The 14,969-nt window shown below is 38.5% G+C and overlaps 1 protein-coding gene across 2 annotated transcripts in view; it reads right to left on the reverse strand.

Annotated features, from left to right (window-relative positions):
- EPG5 (ectopic P-granules autophagy protein 5 homolog) overlaps positions 1–14,969 on the reverse strand; it is a 2,535,958-nt gene that overhangs the window by 906,931 nt on the left and 1,614,058 nt on the right. For both annotated transcript variants that reach the window (XM_044078183.1, XR_006365599.1), the window contains exon 29: positions 6,272–6,428. In XM_044078183.1, coding sequence (XP_043934118.1) covers positions 6,272–6,428 — 157 coding nt within the window. The remainder of the gene's footprint in view (positions 1–6,271; positions 6,429–14,969) is intronic.

Raw genomic sequence — 14,969 nt, forward strand, 5'->3', positions numbered from 1 at the left:
GATGATGTTTTGGGGGGAGGTTCACAATTTTGAGATTCCAAGATTCTCAAGATTCTGAACTCGATATTCTGAAACTCGAAATTTTGGGATTTTGAATTTTCGTAGTGAACCCATACACATACATATATATATATATATATATATATATATATATATATATATATATATATATACACACACATGTATATGTGTGTGTGCGTATGTGTATACATAAAATGTATAATATGTAATACATGCATTGACTTTAAAGAATTTAACAATCCAAAGACTTGCCACCTAAAATCTATACAACCAACTATAAAACAGATACTTACCATGTTAATAGCATTAATAAATATTAGAGCAGTACCTGTTCTAAATTCCCACCCATCCTACAATGTATAGCAACTCAAACCTCTATTACTAGCTCACAACACATTCTACAAAAACATATTCCTACAATGCAAAACACTACAGTGCCCCAAATGGCAGCAAACTGTATGACCCCTCATTTACAGACTTACTCAAACCAATCTACCTACAAACTAGGCAGCAGCATTTACACGTCTTCCCAACAAAAGTGAATGCCTGCCTGTAGACGGTTTTATGTGCCAGACTATTTCACTGTGGTGATATCCACCCTACCCTCACTCCTTTCACAAATATATCACAAACATCCATTTTCCAAAGCCATTACCTACATCTGAGATGTGGTTAAAGCCACAAATAAAACATGGGGAAATTACTCCAAGAGGATATGACATACTTAGTCTAGACAGAACTCAAAAAAAGAACAAGTGGAGTAGCCCTAATATATTCTAACAAACTCACCAAATAGAAATACAACCAATCTACACCTGGATTTGACAAAGCAGCACTCCTAATATCGAATCTTAAAATCAAGCACCATTAAAAAAAAAAAAAAAAAAATATATATATATATATATATATATATATATATATAAAATCAGAAAACCAAAAGACCCAAAAAATGTATATCAGAAGCAAATAGACTGAACTAAATGAGTCCAAATAAAAATATGTTGCTGTAGGCCGTAGGCCACTTGAATAAAACAATGTCTAAAACCCAACTAGTTCATACAGCAAGTCGGTTCATACAGCAAATCGGAAGCCAAGAGGTAAAGCACAAACCCTTCAGTTGACTCCCATCAACTAAAGTCAGAAAATATAGCATAAACCCTTCGGTTGACTCACAACAGCTTAGACATGCACAAATAAACTCCAAGTCGAAAAAGCAAAGCTGTATGCAGTACACAAACCCTTCGGTTCAAAATCCAACTTTCATCGATGCAAAGACGCTTGTAATAACTCCAGGACCAAGGCATGACCATGTTAAGGCATACCAATATAAAAAGTATTATCCAAATATACTAAAATAATAACAAATAAGTTGCAGGGCTAGGAGAGACCGATAAAACAATGGTGTCATGTGAGGAAACAGCATGATGTGAAAGCAATAACAAACTGGGATGTAACTGATAATGAACATTGTGGAGGGAGACTGCCTGAAACAGTTACATCCCAGTTTGTTATATTGGTATGCCTTAACATGGTCATAAAAGTAGCTTCTTTTTATGTTTTTATGTTTTAATGTGTATACTTACATGTTGGTTTATTCTAAGGTAATTTTAAGCACCTGAAACAATGCTTATTACATTATATGTTGAACGGTATGGTTACCGTCGCTATAGTGTATGTGTTATCAACTTTGTTGTAATTTTGGGGCCATGCAGTTTAGCCTTAAGCTCACTAGAGGGAGTTTAGAGTCCAGGTATACTTCCTGCAGACTTCGTCACTTCCACATACTGGGACTTGATTTCATAGTTACTAGTGAACTATAGGATGGTTTTAAATTTATTGAGCCAATGGTTTGTTGTTAAGATTCAGTTGGTGAGTACTTAAATGCTCAGATCTTAATTTATCTGATGAAGCGGTATTGTTAACATGGCGAAAAGCTTATCATTAAAGGTTCTTCTATTCTTTTATATTGGTCCTGGAGTTATTACAAGCGTCTTTGCATCGATGAAAGTTGGATTTTAAACCGAAGGGTTTGTGTACTGCATACAGCTTTGCACTTGGAGTTTATTTGTGCATGTCTAAGCTGTTGTGAGTCAACAAGGGTTTATGCTATATTTTCTGACTTTTGCTTGACGCAAGTTGATGGCAGTCAACTGAAGGGTTTGTGCTTTACCTCTTGGCTTCCGATTTGCTGTATGAACCGACTTGCTGTATGAACTAGTTGGGTTTTAGACATTGTTTTATTCAAGTGGCCTACAGCAACATATTTTTATTTGGACTCATTTGGTTCAGTCTATTTGCTTCTTCACCTTTGGGTCTTTTCGATATATATATATATATATATATATATATATATATATATATATATATATACATCCCATCAAGCAATAATACACTAAAAGCTGAAAACAATGCAACCATTACCCTAGGTGACCTCACTGCAGATTGGCCAAAAGAAGATTCAACATTACTGAGGCTAGTCTTAGGTTCATAGGTGTGTACTAGGCTAATGGCCCTGGAGCCTTTACAAGCCTAGCCCATAGAAATGCCCTGGCATCATGCCGCTCGGCGTTAGTTCCAGTGCCTCTATCAAGTAGAGCCATTGTAGTGACCCCGGGGTGAACTTTCTATTACCCATCCACTCATTAAGATTTCTCTTGAAGACGGACAGCGAGGTGCTCTGCTTGACATGTATGGGAAGTCTACTTCAGAGCATGGGCAGTCTCTGGGTGAAGAATTTGTCCCTCCAGCATGTGCTATTGATTGTGGTAATGAGGTTGAGGTCTCTGGAGCATGTGGTGCAGAGGGATTGGGATTTCTTTAGATGTAGCATTTCTAACAGGGCTGGGTCAGACATGGCTTTGTAAGTCAAGCAGAGATTGCCTCTAAGTAGACGATATGAGACAGAGAAAAGCTGGAGTCGTTTGAGTCTGTCCATGTAGGACATGTGTTTACTGCCTAGGATCCGCTTTGTGAGGTACTTCTGTGGTCTCTCAAGCTGTTGCAGGTGTCTAGTGAAGTAAATGCCAAATTGGGCATTATACTCACTGACTGGTCTAATGAGGGAAGAACAGAGAGAGACAATGGCCTCTTTCTTCCTGGATGCAAAACCCTTAGTAAAGACATGTGCCATATAGAAAGACTTTCTGACCACAGTGGCAATGTGATGGTCGAAAGAGAAGTTGCTGTCAACCTGCGTTCCCCAGATCTCTTATAAGGCCTTCAGTGTTCAGTGGGGTCCCATCCATGGGGTAATTAGTGGGAATTGAGTTTTTACCAAAGGGATGACAATGTATTTTTTTGACGTTAAGCTTAAGGCCATGGTTTTGACGCAAGTCATTGGTCTCAGTGAGGTCTTTCTGTAGGATGTTTGCATCACTTGGGGAGTTAATAATGGCTCCCAGCTTGCAGTTATCTGCGAACTTGGTCAGCCAGAGTCCCTTTGTGTTGGCCTGGACTTCTGAGAAGTAGATGCCAAACAGGAGAGGACCCAAGACCGATCCCTGTGGGACTCCACTCGTGACTGGTCAGCAGTCTAACTTGGTGTCTGCTACTTTCACACTGCATGTTCTATCTGTGAGCCAATTTGCAACTCACCTAGTGATATAGGGGTTGATGCCTAGTTTGGTGAGTTTATCAATAATTCCTGAGTGAGGAATGGTATCAAAGGTCTTGGCCAGATCGAGGTAGGCTATATGCACTGCCTTACCTTCATCCTCAGCCCTGGTGACTGACTCAAAGAAGTCAACCAGGTTATAAAGTCTTTAACCTACACACAGACACACACACTTACATTTGCCATGACAGAGATTAGAACCCCTACCTATCTAGTTATTTGTACTATAGTGCTACGCAGTTATCACACGTATCACAGCGCTTATTCCTCTTCACCTGGCTATCTTGAACTTGTTTCTGAATGAATAATATTGTCTGGCAGTTGGCCTACAGGATTAAGGAGCTGTTAACAAACTTGTTTCCTGTAGCCCAGTACTGCAAGGTTTGATTCCCTCAGCCTCCATTGCTTAGCTCAGCTGCTCTAAGCAAGTCACTTCACCATTTACCGCTCCATGGCTGAGTCCGAAAAATGTCCTTGGAAATCACTGCAATACTTTGGAAAACAAGAACAAATAAATAAATACATAATTAAATATATAAATAAATAAATTCTGGAGTAAATAACTGAAACATAAACCTACGTAACTTCATACAACTAATTCAAATACCATCAAGGATTAACAAACCCACCAACAAAGACAGCATCTTAGACAGGATATTAGCATCTAACTCCATTAAAATTTTTCAGAAATAAGTTCAAGAAAGCCAGGTGAACATTGTCATCAGAGCCATAGTCCTTTGTTAAGGAACAACCTAGGAAGGTATTTTTTAATTTACATACATCCTATAAGAACACGTTTGAAAAGGATTAACAAAAACTATGTACAGACGCTGACAGACTTTCCTTGTTTTGAAATCAGCAGAGGTCCCCAACAATTAGGATTGAAACACTAATCCATATGATAAACATTGTGCAAAATTCTATGCAGACACTTACTGGATCTATCCATTCACAACCACTTTTTCCCATTATTGCACATGGGGTTGGGGTGCTACATCAACAGTGACAATCACAGGTTCATAGGTGTGTACTAGCTAATGGCCCTGGGGCCTTCACTAGCCATAGGATTACCCTGGCATAGTGCCACCCGACCTTAGTTCCCAGTGCCTCTGTCGCGTAAAGCCACTGGTGTTATCCCCAGGGTGAATTTTCGGTTTCCCATCCACTCATCAAGATTTCTATTGAAGTGGGTCAGCGAGGTGCTCTGCTTGGCATGTATGGGAAGTCTGTTCCATAGCATGGGCAGTCTCTGGGTTATGAACCTGTCCCTCCAGCATGTTCTGTTAATTGTGGTAATGAGGTTGAGGTCTATGGAGCATGAGTCAATGTTCACAGTACCAGGTGGGCTAGCCCCGCCACGGCTTTTCTTCCATACCACACTCACACCTACATCCAGTTTATTACAACCAAGTCACCTAATGCATGTCTTTGGAATGCAGATGGAAACTAGTGCACATGGAGAAAGCCCATGCAGAAGCGCAGAGGACATGCAAACTCAACCAGAAGGAACCCCAACCAAGAATCACACCATAGAACCTCTTGTTGTGAGGCAACAATGCTACCCACTGCATCACTGTGGCAGTTCTGAAACCCATACCCTGGAAATCTAAGGCAAATATCCTAAAAAAGACCCACAGCTACAGTGCTCTCCCCAATATACTATTCAGTGACTAAAGTGCTAGTAAAGACAAAATATTATGAAGTTAATGACTGCCACAGGAGCTAGGTATACAACTCTGCAACACCACTTTCAAGCAAGTTAAATTTTCAGCTTCACACTTTCGTGTGGAGTTTCAAAATTGTGCACACCTTTGAGAAAGAAACTAATAATGCTTAGAAGGAAGCTAGATAAAACAATCTAAAAGTCTCAGTAAGCTTTGGGACACTCTGTTCTGTGACCAAATCGATAATCCCTGGAAGAAACGCAAGTAACATTAGAGGCACTGTAAGACCGAATTAAAATGGAAACTGTAATCCTTTTTTCTCTGTGACCAGTCTCTTTGTTAGCCATTCAGTACTTCACTAGTGTCAGCTTTCGTTGATAATAGGTTTATGAAGTTGGTAAACATAAAGTATCTTCTAACTTGGAGAACCTTTTCTCCCTAGCCTTCCAATGAACATTGGACACAACTCAGGTGAACAACCCTTTCTACAAAACATGAATACACACACACACACACACACACACACACACACACACACACACACACACACACACACACACACACACACACACACACACACACACACACACACACACACACACCAATAACAGCATTTAGGTTGTTTCTATTTACTTCTTCTCTAGTACAGTTTTGGTCTCTATGCAAAGACAGTCTGGAGTGAATGACTTTACAAACCAATGAAAACAAACAACTAAATATATAATTTTGGCATGTAACAATAATAATGTGCTGATCTATACAGGATGAATTTCTGACTCTCCTAAGTACAAGACATATTTATTCAAATACATATATAACTAAGCATCTATCTATTATGACAGAATGACTTATTTAGTGATTTGAGCATCATTTTCAGTACATATGGATGATTACAGAGCAATACTTCTAGGCTAAAGCTTCGCTCACCCATGTGCTTTTCATTTTACTTACACTAATAATAAAATCTACTTGCCTGACCCACGATTTCTATGCATGATGTAAAAAACTGACGTGTTGGTGGATGCCTTTGAGTTTCATCACAGACAAGCTTCACTATTGTATAAAATACAGCAATTCCCACCTTCTGAGTACAAGCTCCTGGCTGCAGTTTGTAAGCATTTACCAATGCTCTGTGTAACAACAAAAAAAGAAAATCAATTAAATAAATACAAGTAATGTATAAACAAATGCAAACACTGGCAAAATCAAAACTAGCACGATTACCTCAGATTCTGAAACTTCTCCAAAAGGATTTCCCTGTAGTTGAGTCTAAAGTACATTAATAGCTGCTGACTTCTTTCAAGGGACTACAGCCCTTTTGCTGGTTACCTGACCTCTTTACACTGGTCTATGGGGTACAAGTGTACACCCTTTTCACTTGCTGATGGCTAACTTGTTTAGAACACTTACATTTTATCAACAGTTGAATAACATTTTGCTGTCCATTATAACACTGAAGCAGTATACAAGGAGTCTTCTGTGTTTTGGCATTTAGCATTTCTTTCAGTCACAAGTGACAGAGAATCATAAACAACCACCTTGAGGACCCAACAAGTTCAGAATCCAGCTGGGACAGTGTTTGATCAAAATAATCAAATGTGAATGTGGAATCAGATGAACAAACAAAACACAATCTACTGCTTTCTTGGGGTCATGATCATTCAATACTGGTTTGCATTATGTTAATCTTTTCCCGAGTAATGAATATACTTCTTTAATTATTTAGTTGCTTATTCTTTAACTTGCTGTGGTTGTTTTATCATGAAATTTCATATTGGGTTTTCTCTTAACAGAATCATAGCTGAAAAGGGACTTTTAGAACAATTCGCTAAATTGATTAGCAAAACATTTAAGACATTAAAAAACTCTTTTCCAGACTGATATCAAATATGATCACTAGGAACTGTGGCCACGGTTGCTGCTATAAAGATGCCCATTGCCTGGTTAGTAAATGACAAAAATAAATAAAAATAAATAGTTATGTTAATCTCCAAGTTTCTAGCTCCAAACTGTTATAAAGGACATACATCTAAGTAAAATGCGGCATAGTTCATAGGTGTGTACTAGGCTAATGATTACAAGGGCCTTTTTAAGCCTAGCAATGCATCCCAACTCTCTTACAAATTCTGATACACTTGATAAGTGTAAGCAGGGGCTTTGGATGAAACATTTACAAGCAGGGGCCAAGGAGATGAACAATTTACAGGCTGCCTGTGTCCCCCTTAGTGACATAGGTGCTAAACCAGGAAAGAATTTCCTGTTCTTCATCTAATTGTCCAAGTTACACTTTAATTATTTTCTAATCCTTGCCAGCTGCTACTACAAACAAGCATTATCAGAAACAAAAGACACCTACTAACTCATTAGCATTAACTGCTTACTGATGTTCTTCAGTTTGGAGTTTTGAGACTTTTTTAAATATCAAGCATGAACTGCAACTGACATTTCCTAACTGCTGGCATCTGCATTTTGTAGCAATATCACTCTGCTTAATAGCAGAGTAACATTTACAAGAAAGCAATATTTTGAAAGAGATGTGAAAAAATGCCAGCAAAAGGCAATAACTACATCTTTTCGAGTAAAAGAACTTGCAGAAATGAATGAAGAAAAATATACCAAGTAAATACCTAACAGCCAGATAACAGACTGTCATCAGTATAAAGAAAAGAAGTGATAACTTACCGAAAAGGTGCAATTCAAAGATCTGCAAGTCACATAAGCAGAAACTCTGTCACAACATGGTAACAACAGTTGTTCAAGTGTAACTGCCCAAACAGAAAATGTCTGCTGCTACTGCAGATGACCTCTGGAACTGAGCACATACGTGGAATGTTCCACTGTTCTCTTTTCTTCCTGACAGAGAAATGTCATTTAATGATACAAGAAAAGGAAAACACAGAAGGAATAATGCTGCATTGGTTGGTAAAAAACAATGCAAAGATCTTACTAAATGACCAAAAATTTTTGTTACAATATTAAAAAAGTAACAGTGGAATGAAGTAGAAAATGCACATCTGCTGATAGTACCCCTTTCAAAAATCTAGTTTTATATATGTTACTAAACTTCAGGACTATCACTGCCAGTGAGTCATACACTAAAACCAAGTCTCATGAAGCTGACGGATTAAGATGCTAAGGAAGCTGAAAAATTAAGCTGCTGGCATTCCATTACAGTAACCTGACAACTTCAGAGGTCTTCTTAAATTATGACTGGAGGAGGAAACATCATCAACCCCCTTTTGCCATTTTCTCCATAGGGTTGGGATGTCACATCAACTGTCACCATCTCTTCTGATTCAATGGCATCCTCCTACCTTCTTCAATAATCTTGTCTAACTGTCAAAGGCCTTCTTTCACACAGTTAATCCATCTTTTTGCTGTATTTTGTTTCCCTTGCCTTCTTCCTGTTTCTCCCAAATTTTATTCACCAAATCATCTACTTTCTTGTATTTTCTTGTACTTTCTAGTCTGAACCACTGTCACTTTTTGATCTGTCCCTTCCAAATTGTTTGCTAATGTAGTCCATCACTACTATGAACAGCAGTGGTCTCAAAGTGGAACCCTGATGAACCCACTCCCACTCTAACACCCTATAGTTGGTATGAATACTGTTAGTACTTAAATCATTGGGTCCTTGTGCATAGCCTGTACTAATTTTACCAGTGTTTCTATGACAATTAATTATCCCAGGGCTAGCCAGATCAAATTTCCTGGGACCTCATTTTAAGCTCTCTCCATATCTAAGAATACCCAGTTGGTCTCTTTCCTCACCTCTATCTTCTTCTCCACTTACTCATTATAAACATTTGGTCAGTTCTGCTTCATCATTTTTTAAACACATTTATAAAAATATCACTTAAACACAGGCACACATACATTGATAGAAAAGAAAACAAACCATATTAACATTTTTTCCATTTACACACATTATACATTACATATTATCTTTATTTCTTTATAACAACTATCAGTCCAAATTACATACATTTTTCAATTCTGGCCTTTCCTTAAATCTCACACCCTTTCCTGAACATTATTCGACATGCATTGTTCCCACAATTTCCAGTTATTTCTATGTAATTTGCTCCTTCCTTTTTTTAAAGATTCCTCTTCCAGTTCTTTTATCTATTTTACAACATTCAGTGCTTCAAAACAGTCAGTTTAGATTGTGATTTTCATTTTCTAGTAATTGCTTTTTGGGAGCCAACAGAATTAAACTTAATAAGGCCTTACTGTGCTTAGTTAATTCAGATCCTATGTCCCACCTCAAAAGATTTCTTAGTTACAGCCATTTGTAGATTACTCTGTAGGGAACTTTTTTTTAAATCTGCCAACTCATTACACTCCCCAAAACATGTTCCCATTTACCTCTTTCTTCCATGCCATACCTACAATACATGCAAACGACCTGAGGGAAAATTGTTTGACGTTTGTTTGGGATATAAAAATACCTATGCAAACACTTCCAAGCAAAAATCCTAAACCTTCTGGACTTTGTTGCATACAAGGAAGCTATACATACGTCTTCTCATTGTTCACTTGAAAAATTGCTTTTCCAGCCTCTCTTTCCATCCTTTACTAAGCTCCTCTAATTTATTCTTATAGTTATCATGCAATATTTTAAATGTTCAATTAATTATCCCCTTTTGAACATCAGCTTTTATTCTAGATTCGACTAAAAACTCCACCAGTCTTTCACTTGGGAATCCTCTATCCATTTTGCTTTGCCTATATCCGATATCAATCTCAGTTAGGAAAGGCAGTCTCTAACCTGAAGTCCAAACTTCTTCTTGGCCTCAACTCACTCCATTACCTTTCTCTTTCTTGCTATTTGCTCCCAATACACCTTGGTTTTTTTTCCAGTTTTTTCCAATACATTCCCAGCCCCCTCATGCCTACTTTCTGTACTACTACTTACAGTCACTCCTATTTGCAAAATCTCTTTTCTCCATTCAGAGAACAGAATACTTTCTGTAACTTTATGAACTTTATGAATAAAATACTCTGTATGGTGGTTATTCTCCTCAAGGATCTGCATCCAAAACCCCATTGTCTCATTTCTTGAACTCCTGAAAATCCCACTCTCTCCTTATTTCCTGAACTCCTCCCATTTCATCATCACTCTTTTCTACTTTGAATTGTAACCTTCTGCTTGTGTTATGCATATGAGCTTTAACTGTATAGCTCTAAATATCCGTTTAAATCAAACAATCATAAACTTACTTGTTCTATTTTTCTTTAGCATCTTCCCACATATCCTTAGCTGCTATAACACAAACTGTTTTAATCCATACTCAAATACTTTATCTTTTCATGTCCCCATAAATATGGATATTGCTGAATCAAGTCACAAATGGATACATAATTTATGAATACAGGCTTTGTTTTATCTTCATTAATTTTAAATCATGAAAAGACTTGAAGCTGTCTCAAAATGTTCCACAGCATCAAGATTTTTTTTTATTCTGGATTTATCAAGTACAAAATAATAAAAGTACACAAATATCGTTCGCTCCTAAAGTATCCTTGCAGCAAAACACACATTTATTCACTTTCTAAGTGAATAAAGAAGTTTTTACCATTTATGCACGCTTTTATTCTGGTATTCTTGGACAGTTTTTTTGCTACTACAAGTACAAAATAATACTATCTGCAGATAAAGCAAACTTTTCTTGACTACCATACCAATTATATTGTTGAATTTCTGAGTCCCTTATTTTCTCTGCTAATGACTCTAAATATAAAGCAAATAACAATAGGGAAAGAGTACAAAACCTCAGTGTGGTTCCTCTGTTCAAACACAACTTATTGGAAAGGAACCCTCCCACGTTAATTTTTGTTCCAAGCTTTCATATATCCAGTTGTGCTACATCTTGATCAGAATCTGAACTGCTCATCTTCCATCTTACTATCGACTACTCTGCTAATTCATTTATCAATCACCCTCTCAAGCATTTTCATGCAGTGTGACAGAAAATTAATAACCCTATACTCCGCACAGTTGTCAATGTCCCTTTTGCTCTTGTATACTGGTACTAGAATACTCATTCTCCGGTGATCTGGGATATGCCTTTTTCTCCATACTGCTGTGAGCACTCTCAGGAGCTGCTTCTACCTAACTCAACCAACATCGTTAAACATAGCTGTTGTGACCTTAGCTGAGCCTGTTGCTTTCCACGTTTTCATTTTCTTTAGTGCTGTTCTTACTTCTTATATGGCTGGCTCTTCTTACTCCTTTATCGTAGGCTGTGTATGGGGCAGTATAGCTTCTTTGAGGCTTTCTTCATTCAGAAATTGCTGGAAGCACTTGTTCTATCTGCCACTGACATCCAGTGGACTTTTGATCAAGGTACTGCTGCTATCCCTTATGAATGGTGTCCAATGCCTAATTTCTCCATATTTGTGCCTTTCCCGTGTAACTTGATAAGTGTTCCTTTGTGTCATCTGCTGCCTCATTTTCCAAAAGCTAGTAGAGTGCTTCTGATGCCTTGTACTTTGAGGTGCAACTGCTCTATTAGCCTGTTTGATTGCTATGCAATATTCCTTCTTATCCTAATCCAGCTTTCCTTTTTGATTTTAATAATTTCCTGGACTTTTGCATTCCACTAACAACTTTGCTTATGCAACTTATTTCCATACATGTCTTGGCTCCATATCTTTGCCAAAGCCTTCACATATGGTGTTCTGAGGCACTGCCATTCTTCTTCAGTTTCACCTATTTCCTCTACTTCCTTTACTGCACTTAACTTCCACCTTTTCTTGTGGATATATATAATGTTCAGTCTCCTTCTTATTCTGTCATCTGCTTCAAAGCTGCATCGTGTCACTGTACTTTTATTCAGTGTAGCAATCTTTAGTTGATGTTTTGGCAGGGTGATTGGTTTTACACCTAGCTTTCTTTCTTTCAGCAATGCCAGGTAATCCAGGCTGGGCAAGTGAACATCAGCGAGCTAGTAATTTACTGTCGCAGGACAACTGGGCTGTATAGCAGGCAACAACAGAGGCATGTAGTGGCACAGAGACCCCTCCCACCCTTTTCAAGAATCCCTGGTGTAGATCAAGTCCATAATCCACTTATCACCAGCAAACACTTATGCCCATTTTTGGTAACATTAGTCAACATGACCAAATCATTTAGAGTCAATTCTTACACCACTGAGTGGCTATCCCTGATGTGGTCGGTGATCTATGTTCTGCTGTCTAGAGGATACTGTACGTCATTGCTGATGTTTAAAGTACTTACACAGCTCTTCATCGGAGAGGTATTGTCTTGAGTCGCACTGTCTTCCATGACTCCAATTCAGTTCTGGGGTACTATAAGGTGGAAACATATAATGATGCAGAGTACAGCTGTAAATACTATGTTTCTGGTTTAAATCCCATCAGACTCTACTCATACCCTATGCAAGTCTGAGAAATGCACTTCATCTATCTATACTTCGGTATACTTTCATGTAACCACTGAAAAATGGCACATTTTGCATTGCAGGCTTATGAGATTATGCAAATTAACAAAACTTTAAACCAGCTATAAGAAGTTCTTTAATATTTCAGGCACTATGCCCCATTATGCTATCTTTAAATGATAAATGGGCCCTCACCAGTGACATGTCATCCATAATGATTTCTGAAGTTACTTTCTATTATTTCTGTTTTTATGAATATCTTTATTAAATCACAACTAAAACAGTGACACACACATTAATATAAAAGAAAACAAATTGTATCAATATTTTTTCATGCAGTATGCACACTTCCTTTTTCACAAACAACATTCACTTTGGCAACCCATAAATTGTTCAGTCCTTCCTTCCCTTAAACCCCACTCCTCTTCCTGAGTATTACTCTGCATATATTATTCCCACAGATTCCATTTACTTCTATGTAACCTGCTCTTTTTCTTCACTCAAGATCTCACATCCTTTTTATTTGTCTCCTTTGCAATCTTTGGTATTTAAGTCACTATTTGTTACTAACTACATTCCAAGTGACACCAACAGAGATCTCAAATGCAATAATCCCAAGATTCACTTATGAAACAGCTGTTCGCCTACAATAGCATACTATTATTTATTCATCTTATTTGACATTTGTTTACTGGGATAATATGACTGGGTCAACAGAAAACGTTTTCAGTGGAGGCCCAGGGACAAAAGCTCCACATATAAACATTTAAGACAATGCATAAAACATACTCCACATACAGTTAAATACAATTTTTACAACATACATTTGGGATTAATATTAAGTGCATTACACTTCTCTGAAGAATCATGTGAGGTTAACAGACAATGTGCTAAGGAATGTGTATGGCACTCAACTGTAAAATAATGAAACTTCATAACAGATTAAGATGCACAGATAGAAATAACAGGTTAGTCATATAGAGTGGATGGAGTTCATAGGTTCATAGGTTCATACTAGGCTATCTGCCCGAGGGCATTTACAAGCCTAGCCCATAGTTTTGTGGCTTACGCCACCCCTTTAGTTTGGAGAAACTATGCCCATTATTTTGCTGTGCCTCTGTCGAGCAGTGACACTGAGGTAACCCCTGGGGTGTATCTGCGATCTCCCATCCATTGGTCAAGATTCCTCTTGAACAAGGCCAGCGAGGTGCTCTGCCTCACATATACCGGGATTTTGTTCCACAGGATAGGGAGTCTTTGGGTGATGAATCTATCCCTCCAGCACGTCCTATTAATAACCGTGTCGAGATTTAAGTCTCCGCCTTGTGGCTCTGAGGGATCTAGATTTTTTGAGATGAAGCATGTTCATCAAATCTGGGTTTGACATGGCCTTGTATGTCAGGCACAGGTCACCTCTGAGCAAGCGGTAAGCAACTGAATATAGCTGGAGTTCTTTCAGTCGGGCAGCATAAGACAGATTTTTGAGACCCTTTATCCTTTTGGTGAGGAACTTTTGTGGCCTCTTCAGCTGCTGCAAGTGTCGGGTCAGATACATTCCGAATGGGGCATTGTACTCAATCATTGGTCTGATGAGTGATGAGTATAGGGAGACTATGACCTCCCTTGATCTAGATGTGAATCCCTTCATGATAAGGTGGGCAATGTAGAAGGTCTTCCTAACTACTTTAGCAATATGAGTGTCGAATAAAAAGCTACTGTCAACCTGGGTCCCCAGGTCCCTGATAACTTCTTCTGTGATCAGTGGATTGCCACCTGTATGGTAGCTAGGGGTAACCTTGTTTTTCCCGAAGGGTATGACTATGCATTTCTTGGCATTTAACTTTAGGCCATGGCTCTGGCACCAGTTATCCGTTTCTGTGAGACCCTTCTGAAGGATATCTGTGTCAGATGTGTTTTCGACTACGGCGCCCAGTTTGCAGTCATCTGCAAACTTTGTCAGCCATAACCCTCCTGTGTTTGCTTGCACTTCAGAAAAGTAGATGCCAAACAAGAGTGGGCCCAGGACTGAGCCCTGTGGGACACCACTTGTGACAGGCTTTGAGTCTGACATGGCGCCAGCAACTCTGACCCTGTGGGTTCTATCACTCAGCCAGTTTGCAACTCATCTTGTAATGTATGGGTTTACATTTAAGTTGATGAGTTTTTCAATGAAACCCGAGTGGGGTATTGTATCGAAAGCCTTCGCCAGGTCTAGGTAGGCTGTATGGACTGCCTTTCCTCACAATGGCCTTGGTGACTGTTTCG

Source organism: Protopterus annectens, chromosome 1.part1 (genome assembly GCF_019279795.1).
Source record: "Protopterus annectens isolate FY-2018-M chromosome 1.part1, PAN1.0, whole genome shotgun sequence".
NCBI lineage: Eukaryota > Metazoa > Chordata > Ceratodontiformes > Protopteridae > Protopterus > Protopterus annectens.